The following is a 16,974-nucleotide window of genomic DNA, read 5'->3' on the forward strand; positions in this document are numbered from 1 at the left end:
TAAGCCAGACCTCTTGATAGTGTTAATGCTTGTTAATTTTGCTTGGGGATGTATGTAAGCAAATAAAGCACTTGAGTCTCACTTGCATCCAAGAAAGGACAGCTGTAGTGTTGCATGTGTGTGGCATTGGCTAAACACCCTTGTCCTTGGCGTGTAGTATCATGTTACAACTTGTGATGCATTTAGATTAATGACCGTCAACCCATGCATGGGCAGTTCAGGAGTCAGGAGTCATATAAACAAGTCTCTGCATCATGGTTGGTCCTTGCATGCACCTGCCCTCTCTGCAGGGCCTGTCTCACCCAGCATGGTTCAGCAATGATGATGATGAGTTCTATCGAAACTGCTAGAAGTGGAAGCATTTTTATAGCCGGTGCAACAGGCGACACTACGTAATGACTGATGCTGCCACCGCAGAATCCGCCTGGAGAACTGAAACTGATGTGGCGAGCCCCAGACAGCCTAGTGGCTGCAACGGCCTCATCTACCGCAGGGAGCTGGGCTTGGAGCTGAAGTGCTGGTTCACAGCAACCCCAGAGACTGCTTATCTGAGAACTGGTGCCACCTCAGGTGCCTTCTTAAGTGAGTCTCTGGGGATCATCCTGAGCACAGCTGCCGCTGGGGTGAACAAGCACAGAGGAGCCCATTTCAGAAGCGCCTGCTGCACAGTGCAGACGGCCACCCAGTTAAAACTGCTAACCATGGGGCCTAGCTGTGCCTGTGGACGAAAGACACAGACACACACACACATAAAACTGCTTGCTGAGTTTGTCAGAAAATAATAAGCATCTTAAAGACTATAAACTGAGTTGCCTATCAGAGCCAAGAGAATTTTGAGCAACTTGCACCTGACCTAAGCCCTACCTACTCCCTAATATACAGACTGTAATAGCAGGATCCCTGGCCTCAGAAGGAGGGAAGATCGTTACTGGGGACAGAAGGGGTGTAGTAGCCCTAGATCACTGGAATTTAAGAAAACTGTGTACATAGAATTGATTGAATTATGTAGTATTTAGTTATGCTGTGAGATTAAAAGTACTTTTTTCTATTTAAAAATGATAATAGGGCTAATACAGTATATGGTTGTTTGCTGAGAAGCTTATCAGAATCTGGCCCAGTTTCCAGAGCGATCGTAGGAAGAGCCCAGGACATCAGTGACAAATAACTTCAACCACGACTGTTGGGTCCCAGTACTCCCTGTCTGCCTTGTAAATTGCCTCTTTCTGCCCCTGAACAGTGACGGGCACCCTTCATACAGACTGCATATCTGTAGCTCAATGAGCCAGTCATGCTTCACACTGTATCTCAGAGGTTCCCCATAAGTTACTGACACTTAGTAAAATGAACACCTATCTTCATCAGCCACCATGATCACTTCTTGCACTACCACGTTCTGTGCTGCCACTTTGTCTATCAGCACAGAGACATCTATGTAATTGTGCTGTTCTGTGGAAACCATTTTCCCACCTTTCTCTTCACCTGCACTCCTCGATGTAGCATGAGTTAATGGGTACAGTTAGTAGGGCCCAGATGTCTCTAGGATATGAAATTTGTGGCAGAAAGTAACGTTTCTTTCAGCTATAGCATTGCTGTAGATATGATATTTTGACCAGTATTTTACTCCTCACTGAACTAATAGCCTTCTCGCTTGTAGCAACACAGGTGCCGTGTATCTTGGCACTATGTGTCTCATGTGGCCCAAGAGGGTTAACAGAGGGTTTGGTCACATGTGGCTACAGGGAGACAACAAGCAGCAAGATAATTTTTTGCTGGGAGTGCCTAGCTGACCAGTGGCAACTAGACTGTAAGATTGAAGTTGGCCTCTGCCTGACCCCCTGAGAGTCTCTGAGTGCCCTTCCCTGAAGTTTTGGGGGCCTTAGAAGTTAACAGTTGTAGTTGTTTGGGAACCAGAAATACGTTTGTAAACTTTGAGAAACATTCTCTCCAGAGCTTCAGGAGGGCATGCAAGAAAAAAGTATCTAACTTGCCATTACATTGTGTTGGACATACGGAATAAGAACGAGGACCTAAAAATAAAAAAAGAAGTATCCAACTAGCCATTACATTGTGTCAGACATCCGGAATAAGAATGAAGACCTCGAAGCTCGCTCAAGGAGGACTAACCTCTGCATCCTGGGGGTGCCGGAATCCACAGCCATGGGCCGAATGGAGGGTTATGTGGAGGACATGCTAAAAACGCTTTTCCAAGGTGCGCTGTCAGCGGTATTGGTGGTGGAGCAGGTGCACGAACGTTAGGACTGATGCTTCCCCCGGGGCGCCTGCAAGGCCTATCACCGCCCGCCTCTTAAACTGTAGAGATTGCAATGTGGTGCTCCATCTGGCCTGTGAGCAGCGGCCCATTGTCCATCAAAATAACACACTCACCATCTTACTCGACCATACCCTGAGGGTGCAGGCAGCACGTAGAGATGTCATTGCTGTGACACGATCTCTGAATCAAACTGAGTCTAGGTACTCATTGAAACATCCTGCAAAATTGAGAATCCAACTTAATGGAAAGCTACAGTTCTTTACAGATCCCAGTCTGCCTGCACAATTTGTGAAAACCCTCCAGAAGAGGTCGGCTGCAGAAACTCCGGAACATGGAATGGAAGTGGACGGCCTCCGCAGGGACAATGACTGAGCAACGTGTGGAACAATGCCCTAATCATACTAAGGGCATTTTTTCTCAATTATCACTACGTGGGCTGCTTGGACAGTCCCATGGCTATCTGGCCTTTTTTCCATCCCTTGCCCTGGAACCACTCATTCCCTTCCGGGGATGGGAGTTGCCGGCCTCCCCATTGCCTCCCCCCCCCCTCCCAACCTCCCCCTCAGATGAGTCCCTGGACACTGAAATGCTCCCAGTTCATGGGGATGGTTGTGGATTGTTTTTGGGGAGGGGTGTTTGGCTGTCAGGCCCGATTAGGGGGCCGTCGTGGGTGGTATAGGGTCGAATGACACTTTAATTGTTGATGCTGCTATGTTGTTACAGTCCCTCCCCTGCACTCTTGTACGCTGCTTGAATCACATGCACTGACACTGCATGAACATGAAATCACGCTTGCGCGCACAATGGTTTGGGGAATGCCGCATTGACCCTTACTCTTGTTAGACTCATGGGGTGGTTTTCCTTATTCGGAAAGGACTGCCGTGGCACACCAGGGTTGTGATCTGTGACCCGCCCGAAAGATATGCTATGCTATCAGGCGTTTTATTTGACCGTCTCTTTCGGTTGTTGTCTATCTACGGTCCCAATGTTGACAGCCCAGAGTTCTTCATGGCGGTATGGCGCATTGCCGGTACGCTAGGCCCCAGCACTTTACTGTGTGGGGCCGATTTCAATGTGGTGCTTAACCCAGACTTGGAACACAGTAGCAATGCCCGTCTCCCACACCTTGCTGCGGCGAAGATGCTACACAGCATTATATCTGAGCATGAACTGGTGGACCAGTGGCGTGCTAGAAATGGTGACTGGAGGGAGGGCTCCTGCATTAACAGTACTCACAATAGCTGGTCCCGCATCGACATGTGGATAGGAACAATAGATGCAGAACTTTGGACTGCAACAGTTGAGCATTGCTCGTGCACACTTTCTGACCATTCCCCTGTGTTGTTGGAAATGTGCATCCCTGGCCATGTGCAGAGAGCATTTGCGTGACGTCCCCCTGAAGGAGCACTGCAAGAACAAGTCTTTCGAGCAGAGGTGGATGAGGCGATTGTCGACTTTTTCGCCCGGAACAAGGGCTTTGTGCAGTCCCCCAGTACATTGTGGGAGGCATTTAAAATGGTAATTCATGGAGTTTGGCCAAACAACATGGGATACTTGGTGCGCTGCAATGCAAACTGACCACTCTGGAGGGGCAGCTTGCCAGCCTGGAGAGACGATTCTATGAGACGCAGGACTTGTGGTTTCTGGTGGTGGCCCGCATCAGGCTGACACAGTATAATGAGACGGTGCAGCAGGAGTTACACTTATGGGGAGGCATGCGGGGATGAGGCGCTTTGGTGAGGAAGACGGAGCAGGGAAAAATGTGTGCTATCCTGCTGCACAAGCCTTGGGCCAGTGATTATATTGTAGAGCTCCGGGGGAACGGGTGGTCCCTGCAGGAGGGGCCGGAAGCGGGACAATGTATAATGGGGAACTTTTATGCCTTGATGTACTGCTCAACCCACGCTACCAGTGCGGAGAAATACACTAAATACTTTGATACGCTGCGGTTGCTGTGGCTGGAAAATTGCCACAGACTGTATTAAGATTCTCCTTTCTCCGAGGAGGACATTATCCAGGTCATCTGGGGTCTGCCAGGAGGCAAAGCTCCGGGCTTTGATGGCCTCACAGCAGCATTTTATGAGGAATATGCTGAGCCCCACACCTCCTCAACATGTTTGCGGAGTCCATTGAGTGCGGGGAGTTGCCCCCCCATGTTACCTGAGGCGCTTATTGTGACATTGCTCAACTCGGCAAAGATCCCAGCAACTGTGATTCATACAGACAGCTGTCATTGATTAATATAGATAACAAGATCTTGGCCAGATTTATTGCCACTAGACTCCTGTCCCTGTTCCCACTATTGCACTGCCGGACCAATCTGGGTTTGTCCCAGGAAGGTCCAACGCATAAAATCTCCAGACAACCGCGCCACAGCAATTTTTCTAGATGCTACTAAAGCATTTGACTCATTGGAATGGCCCTTCCTCTTTGCGCTGCTTGCCCGCCTGGGCCTCTGCCTTAAATTCATCTGCGTAATCAAACTACTTTACTCAAAGCTGACAGCCAGGTTGTGAATAAATGGCTCCATCACTGAGCCGTTTCTAAAATCCAGTGGGCACCCGGTAGGGATGTCCTCTTTCACAGCTGTTGTTCGCGATTGCAATGGAACCTCTGGCTGCCTGTTTTAGACAACATCACATTCACCAGGAGCTCGCCTTCAGTTCACGTCCCATTCTTGTGTCCGTGTATGCGGACAACATAACCCTGTATCTTTGGGATCCGCACACAAATCTTGACCCTTTCATACCAGAACTCATCCGGTTTCGGGACCTTTCTGGCATTAAAATAAACTCAGAGAAGTCTGTTATTCTCCCCCTTACGACCTGCACTACCCCACAAGTGTCTGACTATCCCCTGCACTGGGCAACAGAACCGGTTCGCTATTTGGGAATCTGGCTCAGTAGGGACGTGAATGAACAGTGGACTGAGAACTACGTACAGGAATTGTCCTGGCTGGCGGACAAAGTTGACTCTTGGCGATCTCTCCTCCTGTCGCTTACGGGTAGGATAACCAGTGTCCAAGATGGTGGTCCTCCCTAAATTTTTATACTTATTCATCGACCTCCCTATGCCACTTATGTGCCGCTTTCGGAGCCGGCTTCGCTCGCTGCAGATCTCCCTGATGTGGGCGGGTAGGCAGCCTAGAAGAGCATGGGATTTGCTTATGTTGCCGGTTGAACTGGGCGGTTTGGCGGCTCCGGACATGGAACTGTATTACGATTGTGCCCAGGTGCAGTTTCCACACTTTTGGAACCATCCTATACAGTATCTGTCTCACACTGCGCCTGAGCAGGACTCAATATGGCCCTGTAAGTTGTTCAGGGTGATAAATCTCTCCTTGTGTCGGCCGCGCGTTGGCATCGACCACGTGGCGTGTACAGTCTTGGCGAGCACTGCACAGTATGATTCACGTGCATGCTCTGTATGCACCCTCCATGCCATCGCTATACTAAGCTACATTACCTATCACATGTGATTCGGAGGTGCGCATGCCTCTCAGTTCCATGCAACTTGCTACCATGGGCTCCCTATACCTGGAGGGACATTTCGTCACCACGGAAGTCGCACTACGTAAATCTGGCAACACTCTGCTACACAGATTCACATATTGTCAAATCAGGGCTACAGTTTGCGTGCAAAACAGAGATTTCCCTTCCCCGCCCCGAGTTTAAGGCTCTAGAGCTGCTGTACAGCACACGGGTCCCCGGAGGCTAATAACTCTGAGGTATAACACCATGCAGAACGCCTCAACAACGACGCCGTCGAGCGCCCACGGAATATCGATCTAAGGGCCCGGTATCTGATGATACCTGCCTTCGCTTGATCCACTTCAGGTTCTTAAATCGGATCTAGTCCACCCGTCAGCATCTTCGCCACATGGGTTTGCGCTCTGATTCCTGTTGTCCAAGATGTTTGGCGGACAATGTGGACTTTCTGCATTCCACCTGGGAATGTCATGCGTTGCAAAATTTCTGGCGGGAGGTATTTGATGTGGTAGATGTATCCGGCTTAACGCTTCCACTTATTCATAAGGTGGCACTCATAGGCAATATGTCAAGGACCTACATGGTGAAACCAGGAAGTTGGTGGCCATGTTACTCGTGCTAGAAAAACGCAGAGTTGCGATGTGTTTGGCGTTAGATCGCAGTCCGTGCAGATCAGACTGGCTGAGGGACGCTGCATACTGTCAGGAACAACTAAACGTGTTTTAGGAAATGATGCAGGCAAAATTGCGATCCCCAGACATTTGGGCCCCATTCTGACAATTCCATCAAGTTCAAGCAACCGACTCCACGTCGTGGGAGGGTGCCCTGTTAACAGGCATCACCAAGCGGTACATTTGCTGTTGCGTCCTATATCCTACAGCAGTACCCATATCAAACCATTGATCTGTCATATGTGATGATGCATGAGTGCATTTTTACATTCCCTATCCCCCCGTTCCTGGTTTGCCCCCTTCTGGTGGTATCCCTAGCAGAGAGCCCTAACTGAACCACATACTACTGTATGTACAGGGATTCATGAACACGCAATGTCTTGTAAATTGGTGGTGGGCTTTTGACGCAATGTTGCAAAATATTAACTATGTATGATGCCTAACTGGAGGGGGACCTTCCGAGGTAGTGTTATGATTGTTATGTTATATATGCCAACTTAATAAACACAATATAAAAAACAATCTAGTATTTCCTCTTTAAGTTTGTCTTGGTACAGTGAGTATTAGAAGGCGATGCAGGAGCGTGTCACATTAATGCTTGAGGAGTGGAACTGCAGAGAGAGAGGCTTAACTTACTGGGCAAATGATCAGTGTGTGTTCTTACCAGATGCCAAACTGTAGGAGTCCAGGTGCTGACCTCCTTAGAGCCCAACCAGTAGTTTGTTCTGAAGGCAATGTTCTGTGCAGAGGAGTGGAAGGTATATTCATTCCTTTCCAGGGGTGGTCTTCTCCAAATATCCATGAGGCCATGGAGGTCCAGTCATTACAGCAGAGTGGACAATGCTGCTAATTGACGTCTCCGGTCTGCTCTGTGTCTGTCCGTCTTAGAATCAAGGAGCAGGTTAAAATCTCCCCATAACAGCATGGCGGAATAGTTACGGCATAAAATAGGAGGAGGAGTTCACGCTAGAGCCGTAAGTGTTGACAGCGTTACATAGGCATGGTCTAGTGCCCCCTGTAATACGAAATACTAGCCCTGGGCAGCCCCAGTCACTGCTAGAGGGTGGAATGACTCAGTGTGTCTGGCAAGAATGGCGCCACCCCTACAGTAAGCGGAGTATGAGGCAAGGAATCCATGTGCACTCGTCTACTCGCAATTTGGAGCTGTGTTAGGTAAGTTGCGTTTTCCAGCTTCCTTGCACCTAATTAAATATTCGAACACCTTGCTAATTTTTGAGGGTTGTTCAACTTTCTAAAATGCCAGGTCATGAGATGAAATGTCTGCTTCTGAGCCGCCATTGTATCAATGGCTCTTCCCCTGACGCCCTCATTATTGTGTAGCGGGGACCACACTGCACCTTCCTCCTACACCCGAAAGCAGGTAGACCACACCCTCCACCAACGCTGCAGGTCAGGGTAGCCTTGATGCTTTCGCTGGTTCTAGCACAGCTCTGCGACTGCGGTTACAGTGTGTCAGCTATTACGGTCTGCATTTTGGAGCCCTGGAGATGCACCTTTTTCAAGACCATCATCAAGATGTGGACATCTTGCAGCTTCAGAGCGCCCCCCACATTGTACCCTATTTACTGCATTTGTCATAATCATGCTTGAATCCCAGCCAGGCGAGCCTTCTCGAGTTTAGTGCCAGAGAGAATCATCTAGGAATTTAGTGGAGGATTGATTCCACAGTCTGGCTTCCTTCTAGGAACTCAAGTCATAACTCTTTGAATTAATAAAGTGGATTTGAACAGAGTTCTGTTGTATCTGGCGCATCCCTGGGATGCGCCCTGTGGCTTTAAGCCCGCTCTATACAAAACTTGTTTACTGCTCCTACGGGCACACTCATAGTTAGTAAAACTACTGACCTAGCCCTGTACTCCTGAGGCGGTTGTTTCACTGACTTGGTTTTCCCCAAGAACATGCTTAACTTGCTGGGATGGAGTGCTGGACTTCCACACTAGGTGTGCTTTGTGTTACTATTTCAACGTAACCAAATGCGGATGTGGTTTGTGGCTTCAAGTGCGTTTGAGTGATCCAGTATTTTAAAGGTAAGGTGTCTGTTGGAGGATAACTTGCTGTGTTGTCTGCCTTTGAAGGAGCACCAAGACTCGGAGCTGGAGGGTCAAGAACATATTTAGGTGCCCCAGCCCTCCATTAAATGTCGGCTATGAGGACCCGACACCAATGTGGTGAACGCCGCATGAATTTACAAAGTCCACCGGAGAAGCCCAAGTGGTTCTCGTGGTGCGGAAAAGTCTATTTATGCAAAAAAAGTGAGTCCTGCTGCTCTGTGTGAGTGATGTACTGCACGTGTATCTGTTCATACCACTGAAGCCCTTGGAAGATGGAGCCCTGGACATTCAAAGGTTCCCTCCATGCCGCTCTGGTTCTCCAATGCGGATTTCTTTCAAAGATTCAGATGTGACAGCTCTTCCTGTCTAGCGAGGCAGCGATGACTGCACACACTTGTACTTTAAAAGTCTGAGGATGGCATTCAAGGGTGGAGCTTAACGCTTACTCCCTCAATGGCTGCAACATTAAAGACCTGAATAGTGTGGACTGGCAACTCTGTTGAGCGTAGCTTTTTAAATATGACCATGTGAAATCGACTGAAGAGTCATAGCCAGGCAATGGAATGTACTTGTATGTGTGAAATAAACTAGGGCTAATATTGGGGATTTCTTGTTTGTTGACCATGCTGCTGTGGGGCTCATTTAATTTTGACTGCAGGTCATCTTCAAAGATGAATGCTCTTACCCTCTAAACCGAAGTTGTTGATAGCATCTTGATGCCATCCTGCTTTTACACCGACTCACCCATCTGGGGTTGGAGAGACATTCTGTAATGTGCTTTTGGGCCAAGGCAAACCTTCCAGTTGATTGAGTACTGACAGGCAGCCTTACAATGAGGCTCTTTTCGACTCCTGAGACAGACACAGAGAGCGCTTCTTTCCCCTGACCTGGCTGCACTTGCAGACCTGAAGTGTGTGTCCTCATCTTGAGACGTCAGCCCGCTGGGTTGTACCCAAGGTCTCAGTTACTAGTCATCCACTTCAGCTTTCAACCCATTTCTCCTTCCCTTTCACAGTGATGTTTCTTTGAATTCTTGGACTTCTCTGAGAGATGCTCTTCTTTCGCTGCATAAGGTTTATATGTTAATTTATTCAAGTGCTGGATTGGAGCCTGGAGACCATTCCACAGACTTGCTTTTCAAGCTTACTTTATCTTATTATGACATTTTTCTGACTACTTATGGAAAGTAAAATGTGTACATTTTTGAGAGCATGTTTATATTTTCACATCTCCTGGCTGGTTTCTTGATTCTTCTGTAAGATCCCTGTAGGGAAAACTGCGTTGGTGTGGGGGCTTCTTTGGTGTGTAGACGATGGCAGAGAATATGCCTGCTGCCTATCACTGTGCATAGCTGTCCTTACTTTTTCTTGTCTTAAAATCAGGATAGTTCTGAATTTGTTGTAGCTGAGACTATTTAGGTAAGAAACTGTAGTCTGTGATCTGTGTTAATCTTGCACCCACAAACCCAGGAGATGTTAGTGTGTAGGGTTGGGTTATCCCTTGTGGGCCGTGTCCAGAGGTAGGGCTGTCTGTTCATGTCTGATCATCTGACATAGATTCTGGCTCTGTCACCTCTTCTCTGATTTTGTCTTTTACCTCTCATAGGGACTGGAAGGTGAAGACGAGGGAGCGATCAGCATGCTTTCAGACAACACGGCCAAGCTAACATCCGCTGTCAGGTTGGTTAGTTTCCCCTGGGAGGTAGATACCGGTGTCACCAGTATGCGGGAGCTGGCCATTATTTGAGTCTCTCTGGAAGTATAAAAAAATTATTTGTGAGATGATCATCTTTTTATCACAACAACAGTATTTGCAAGGATACACACTCCCTCCCCGCTTGCTGCTAATCACTAGGTCCATCTGAGCAGTCCTCTGTTCCACTAGAGGTGGGCACTGCTGTTTCCAGATGGCACTGAGACACATTGTGGTGGCAGGGTACTCGAGATAGCATGCAGCATTCATTGCTACACAGAGTTGTAGCATTGTAGGAGGTCCCAGGTTCATCATGGCCCACCTCTACTGTGGCCAACGTACTCACTGATTATTGCTGTGTGTCCTGTCAGACCCCCGCTGGGGTGCAGTGCCCTGTGTGCCCTGTCTGACCCCCTGTTGTGGTGTAGCACCCTGTGTGCCCTTTCTGACCCTCTGCTGTGGTGCAGCACCCTGTGTGTCCTGTCTGACCCCCTGCTGTGGTGCAGCACCCTGTGTGTCCTGTCTGACCCCCTGCTGTGGTGAGGCACCCTGTGTCCTGTCTGACCCCTCTACTGTGGGGATGTATCCTGTCTGATCCCCTGCTGTGATGCAGCACCCTGTGTGGCCTGTCTTACGCCCTGCTGTGAAGCAGCACCCTGTGTGGCCTGTCTGACCCCCTGCTGTGGTGCAGCACCCTATGTGTCCTGTCTGACCCCTGCTGTGGTGCAGCACCCTGTGTGTCCTGTCTAATCCCCGAAGCAATCCTCAATGCCGTAAAGTGTTTAAAGCCCTCGCAACATTGTGAGCTGCACTCTTCCGTAGTAGGTTAACAGTCACTGAACTATATCATTTAGTTAGGGTTACTTTTATAGACTTGAATGAATGAGCCTTAAACTGCCCCATCCAGTGTTTACAGTGATTTTCATTTCACTTGTTGATGGAGCTGTTAAGGCCTATTTGGGGTTCTTCTTTTGTCAATTAAGTTAAACTTTCTCTTTGTTAACTACAACTTGTATATGTTTTCTCTTTTGTCCTTAGTAGAATATTTTTGATTTCTTACTATCGAAGGGATTTTGAGGAGAGTCAATAGTTTGTTCTCTCCCCAATCAAATTAGCTCTGAGTTGTCAATTTCTTGTTTCTCATTTCAGCTCTCTCCCTGAACTGCTGGAGAAGAAGCGCCTCATTGATCTCCATACAAACGTCGCCACAGCCGTACTGGAGCACATTAAGGTGAGCCTTGACTGGATAGCCCTTCGATGAGGGCAGAACGAGTGGACTGATGAGGCGTGGAAGGGTGTATAGTGCCTGGGAGACTTGATTCATGGAACCGGCTTTGAATGGGGGTGTCTGTGCCTTACTCCATGACACTACAGGCACTCGTATACTCCCAGGTTTGTCACCTTCAAGTCAATGATTTAAGGTGGTTTAGTCCAATTAGTTCAAAGAAAGAGAACCAAGACTGCAACATAGGACTCAGTGCCCGTGATGAAAGGACTTGAGTTGGTTACATTAATCTAGCATCTCAAAGGAAGCAAATTGAGAACTTTGTCAAGGTCTCAAATGACTTTGCAGGGTGGAAACTGGGGTCTCAGAATCAGATTTGCTTGATTTTTTTTGTTCCTCCCTATACATGAATTCTCCATTTCTGGACTAATTCAGTGCAATCATTTGCTTTCCAACCACAATGTCGTCTTATGTTTTTGCATCAGTGTAATGAGTCAGAGTATCTTATCCTACTCTTCTTCCACTAGCCGGTCTACTGATGATTCACCTGTTTTATTATTTTCCATGCGACACATAGCGTCTCCTACAATCATCAAGCCGGTGAGGAGCTGTTCCGATAGTGATAAAACTTCAGTGCATAAGGATTCACCCCCAGCTACTCCCTCTTCCACCCAAGGTTTACACCTGTACAATAGGAAGTCACAGGAAGAGATCTAACATGTTGATGCCATTGTCGAAAAGCAGCGAGCAGCCTGTATGCACTCAGCCTGGCACTTGTTCACGAGCACTGTGTATTCACCTTATATCATTGCACACGATTCAGACAATCGTTGATGCTGCCGAATATTGTCTTTCAGATCTTGTCAATATAACCACAGTAACTAGATTGGTGTTTCCCCCTTGTTTTCTTATTAATTAATGTTGGAAATTCATTTTGGCTGATACCTGTTGTGACATTGTTGTATGTAACCCAACCCTGACGGAGGCAGAATTATCCCAACCACTGCCATGAGTGCCAGAGCAAGTTGTTCTCTTATCACCGAGGTATTAGATCTGGTGAGTGAGAGAGGTTTTCCCAGGAGAACCACTCCTGGGTCCATGGGCACCTGGACATCAAATCCTATATTAACTTCTTTTATGACCGCTTTCCAGTGTCGGCTCAGTTTAGGACATGACGGCAATAAGTGAAGCAAGTTACCCATAATCCCACATTCTGGCTTATCGGTTACAAGGATGGCAGCCTGTTGGCTCTGCCGGGAAAGGTGATCGGATTGGAGATACTGCCCTTGGACATAAATATGTGCCCTGACCTGGCTGAGCCCTGAGTATCCCGAGACTCTGGGTGGAACTGCGGAACAGGGCTGTTAGGGACCTTGAACAGGCATGTGGCCATCAGAAGCCCGACACCAGCATTTCAGGGAGGCTCCTGGGGCTGAAAGAGATCAGTGGGGCTGCACCTTCCTCTGAGACGCCATGGCTCCACATCAGAGGAAGGTAAGCACCCTCTGAGCATTGGTGGACCTGGCAGTGAATGAGGGCTGTAGGAGGTGAGATCACAGACTTTTGGGTCCTTAACCATTGTTGGGAGATTGACCAGATGTAAGACGCCTTCCTGAAACATAACATAAATTGACGCTCGGACACGTTCTGTACACCAAAGTGGCTGGGTATGACTGCGAGGTAGGCCAGCTCGGAGCTGAATGAAAGCATATAGGCAAAGGGTAGCCCTATGATCTAAGGGACCTACCCGGTGGCTGGGGCACGGTTGGAACTGCTTGTGCTGCCGTGAGAGGCCCACTTTATTAATGGTTGCCGGGAGCAGGGGAACATCTTGGCGGGAGGGATGCGATTGAGACAGTGCACACTGCAGCAGAGCTTTGAGAAGCCCACTTGCCGCGCAATGCAGTGGACATTCCTGAGGCCCTACTGCGCGTGAGACTCATGGAGGACAAATAAAGCAATAGGAATTTGTACCCCACTCTGAGACATTAGAGCTATACAGTGGGCCGACACGAGGACGGATTGCAGCGAGTTGTGGCCAGCTATCGAGGACCGCATTATTGGTTAACAGAGCCACAATTGCATGGTGGATGCAGTGGCCACACAAAAGGTAGCTCTTGACTCTGAGGTGCAAGGGGCATCTGATGCAACTGCGTCTACCAGGTCGATGGAAGCTATGTAAGGAGTGAATAGCTGTGGCAGCTTGCATGTCGCCGAACCAGTCTGCATCTACCAGCATTATACTTGTGGTAAACTCTGTGCTTGATGTCCTGATGCCTGAGACTGTTTGCACATAGTGTATGGGCCTAGGCATTACTGATGTCTGTGTAAGCTGCTAAAAAGAGATGCATAAATATATGCTTAATAGAGCTTGGTATTCTTTGTGGATAAGTTGCAACTACTATTTTGATCAAATAGCTGGTTACGTGAGACTGGACGCCAGTTCTCAGGCGCCACATTGTGAGGGGGAAGGCTGACCAAAAACATCACAACTGCAATGTGGTAGAAAGCAGACAGCGGGACAGCTGGGTGAACAGTTGCAACCTCCGTCTGACACCCTAGCCCTAGACACGGCCGAACTGTTCAAAGAAATGCAGTTAAGTTTGCAAACCATTGGCTCCAAGACAGATCATCTTACATCAAGAATAGAGCACTTTAGAGAATGGCTGCATAAGCACAATACTAGGCTAGTGGAGGTAGAATCAGTAGTCACAGAAACTGAGGTCATTACCTGCACCTCTGGCAATACCTTACCTGCCCTTTCAAAAGAACGTAAGCTAGTATAACTAAAAAATAATGACTTGGAAGGAAGATCATCCTGCAGTAATGTCAGGATTATAGGAGTGTCCGAATCAGGAAAAACTTGAGAAACATGGAAACATTACTGGTATCCCTGTTTGAGCATGTGGTGTTCTCAGCAGTTTTTATTGTTTACAGCACTCATATATCACTATGCCGCAGTCTGATTATAGCTGATTATAGATTATAGAAAATATGTAGATTATATTTTACTTGATTACAGGAATAGAGATGCCATACTGCTCCTCAACAGGGTACAGCCAGATCTCTAATACAAAGAGCTCACCTGTTGGTTTCTATTCAGATTTGACCCTACTTGTGCAAGAAGCTAGAATGTCCTTTTTGGAAGTCAAGAAACAATTACGCAAGGGTTCTATCTTTTCTATCAAATACTGTGTGCTCTTTGTGGCGAATTGAGAGTGGAACGTAATGGAAAAGTATATTTTTTCAATTATCCTAAAGCAGTGATGGACTTCTTGGGGGCACATTTTAAACCAATGGATGGGACTGGCTCAGGTGCTCGCTTGAAGAAGCGGGAGATATATATCTTCTGCTAGTGAGAATGGTTAAAGACCGGGTGCACGCTGTATGAATAATGAGGCGTTTGGTTTGTAGCTGTCTTATTATGCCACCTTCATTGTAATAGTGGCTATTAGAACTAGTTATGTGAAAACGAGTAATAGTGACATAAATGTTTATTGTATGAATAGGCTGTAGATACACACGCTCTGCATATTCATGCCATCTAGAGATGGGTTTGGAGTGTTGCAAGTTGTTTTTCTTTGAAGAAGTATTTTCAAGTCATGGGATTGAGTGACTCCTCCTTCTTGGTGATACTGTGCATGGGCATCGACTCCTTTGTTAGATTGTTTTCTCTCCACCACCGGGTTCAGACCTGTGTGTCTTTGCTCCATCTTTGACTCGCTCCGGTTCAAAATCTTTCCTGCTGTCTTCTCTTTATCAACGGTATTGTTTCTCGAACGCGTATTTCCATCTTTGCGTACATCTCCACTCTGTGCGGGCACCAACCGTGCGCCCTCTGGGGCAACCTCGCCTGTTCCAGGCCTAACTCACCAAGCAGCACCGAAGATTATGCTGAGCTGATGTAACAGATGCCGTTTTGATTCTGTCCCTGGTGCCACACAAAATCCCCCCACACCAGTCAACATCTGGTGGGTAACGTGTGCCTCTCCCCCCGATCCCCAGGAAGCTACCTGCAACCCCTGCAAATCCTTCCGGTCGATGAAGACCCTTCGGGACCGAATAGCTCGTCTGTTGGAGATGGCGCACAAGACTCCGAGCGATACCCCGAACATCTTTGGGGAGGAACATGCCAAGGAGGAGCTAGACAAGAGGAGGCCTTTTAAATCCAAGACTCTGACTCCGACGTGCAGTCGGATATCGAAAGCCACAAAGTGACATCCGCACAGCCTGTGAGTACTGTGGCCCTTCCTGCCCTCTCTAAAACAATCAAAAAGCCCCTTCCAGATGTCGCCGGACCGCCACTGTCACCAGGCCACGTCCAGATCTGAAAACTGTTTTGGCTGCCCCACCCTCCGGCTCTGAAAATAGCCAAGACCCAAACATCGTCTTCGACCTCCGGCACCTCGATCCGAGACATTGTTCCCATTTCAGGCCAAACTTCAGCTCCGAGTACTTCGGCTCCAAGCTGACCAGCTACTAACTCCGCTTCGGTGCTGAGCAAATCGCACTGACCAAAAACAGTTGGTGCCGAAAACCACAGAACCCAAAAGTTCAGAGCGGAAGCCCTCCAGTCAGTCTTCAGCTACGCCTTCACCTGTGGAACCCATTTTGGAGACGATGGGCACTCGACAGCGCCACCTCCATATCCATGTATTGCTTCCCCCGTACTTTTCAAGAGGAAACAGCCCTTTGGACACTTCTCCACCTCCAAAGAAGGTTACCAAGGACAGGCTTCCTCCACACCTAACAAGCCTTCTCCACTTCTTCCTCCTCCACTTTCTCCTCCCCCTGCTTCTCCTCCACCTACTTCTCCTCCACCTCCTTCCCCTCCTCATTCACCTGCCTCGTCTACTGTAGGAGATTTTACACCTCAGGGATACCCTGTATACACTGGGGAAGATTTGGGTGGGATACAGCAGGATCCAGATCCATGGGACACATATGACCCTGATTTTATATTGACCAGTGACCCAGATGTGTACCCCGCACGACCCTCCCCACCAGAGGATAGCACATCCTATCAGCTGGTAGTGGCAAGGACAGCCACCTTCCACAACGTAGAGTTGCACAGGGATCCCATTGAACAGGACTTCCTGTTTGATACCCTTCCACCTATAGGGATATTCAGTTTCTCCCTATGTTCCCTGGCATGCTTCATCATCCCCACAAATTTTTTAAAGAACCTGTCCGCTCTAGGGTTATTACCCCTAGAGTAGATGAAAAATATAAGCCTGCTCCCACATATCTGGTCTACATTAGATCAGAGGTCCCTCCAGACTCTATAGTCCAGTCTCTATAGTAGCCACCACTGCACTAAAACGTGCCAATAGTCAGGCCACAGGAGACTCTCCTTGTCCTGATAAGGAGAGTAAGAAGATAGATGCTGCTGGCAAAAGAGTGGCTGCAAAGGCAGCTAATCACTGGCGTATCGCCAATTCATAGGCCTTACTAGCCAGGTATGACCGAGCTTACTTGGATGAAATGGAGGAGCTCCTCCAGTTAAAGCACTGCAAAAGAGGTAAGCAAATTGTTGCTGAGGGACAAACCATTA

The 16,974-nt window shown here is 48.1% G+C and overlaps 1 protein-coding gene across 1 annotated transcript in view; it reads left to right on the plus strand.

Moving 5' to 3' along the window:
• SCFD1 (sec1 family domain containing 1) overlaps positions 1 to 16,974 on the plus strand; it is a 354,775-nt gene that overhangs the window by 155,842 nt on the left and 181,959 nt on the right. Inside the window, exons 13-14 of the mRNA XM_069209057.1 lie at positions 10,109 to 10,182; positions 11,345 to 11,426. Of these exons, the coding sequence (XP_069065158.1) occupies positions 10,109 to 10,182; positions 11,345 to 11,426 (156 nt within the window). The remainder of the gene's footprint in view (positions 1 to 10,108; positions 10,183 to 11,344; positions 11,427 to 16,974) is intronic.

The sequence above is a fragment of the Pleurodeles waltl genome, chromosome 9 (genome assembly GCF_031143425.1).
Source record: "Pleurodeles waltl isolate 20211129_DDA chromosome 9, aPleWal1.hap1.20221129, whole genome shotgun sequence".
NCBI classification, from domain to species: Eukaryota; Metazoa; Chordata; class Amphibia; order Caudata; family Salamandridae; genus Pleurodeles; species Pleurodeles waltl.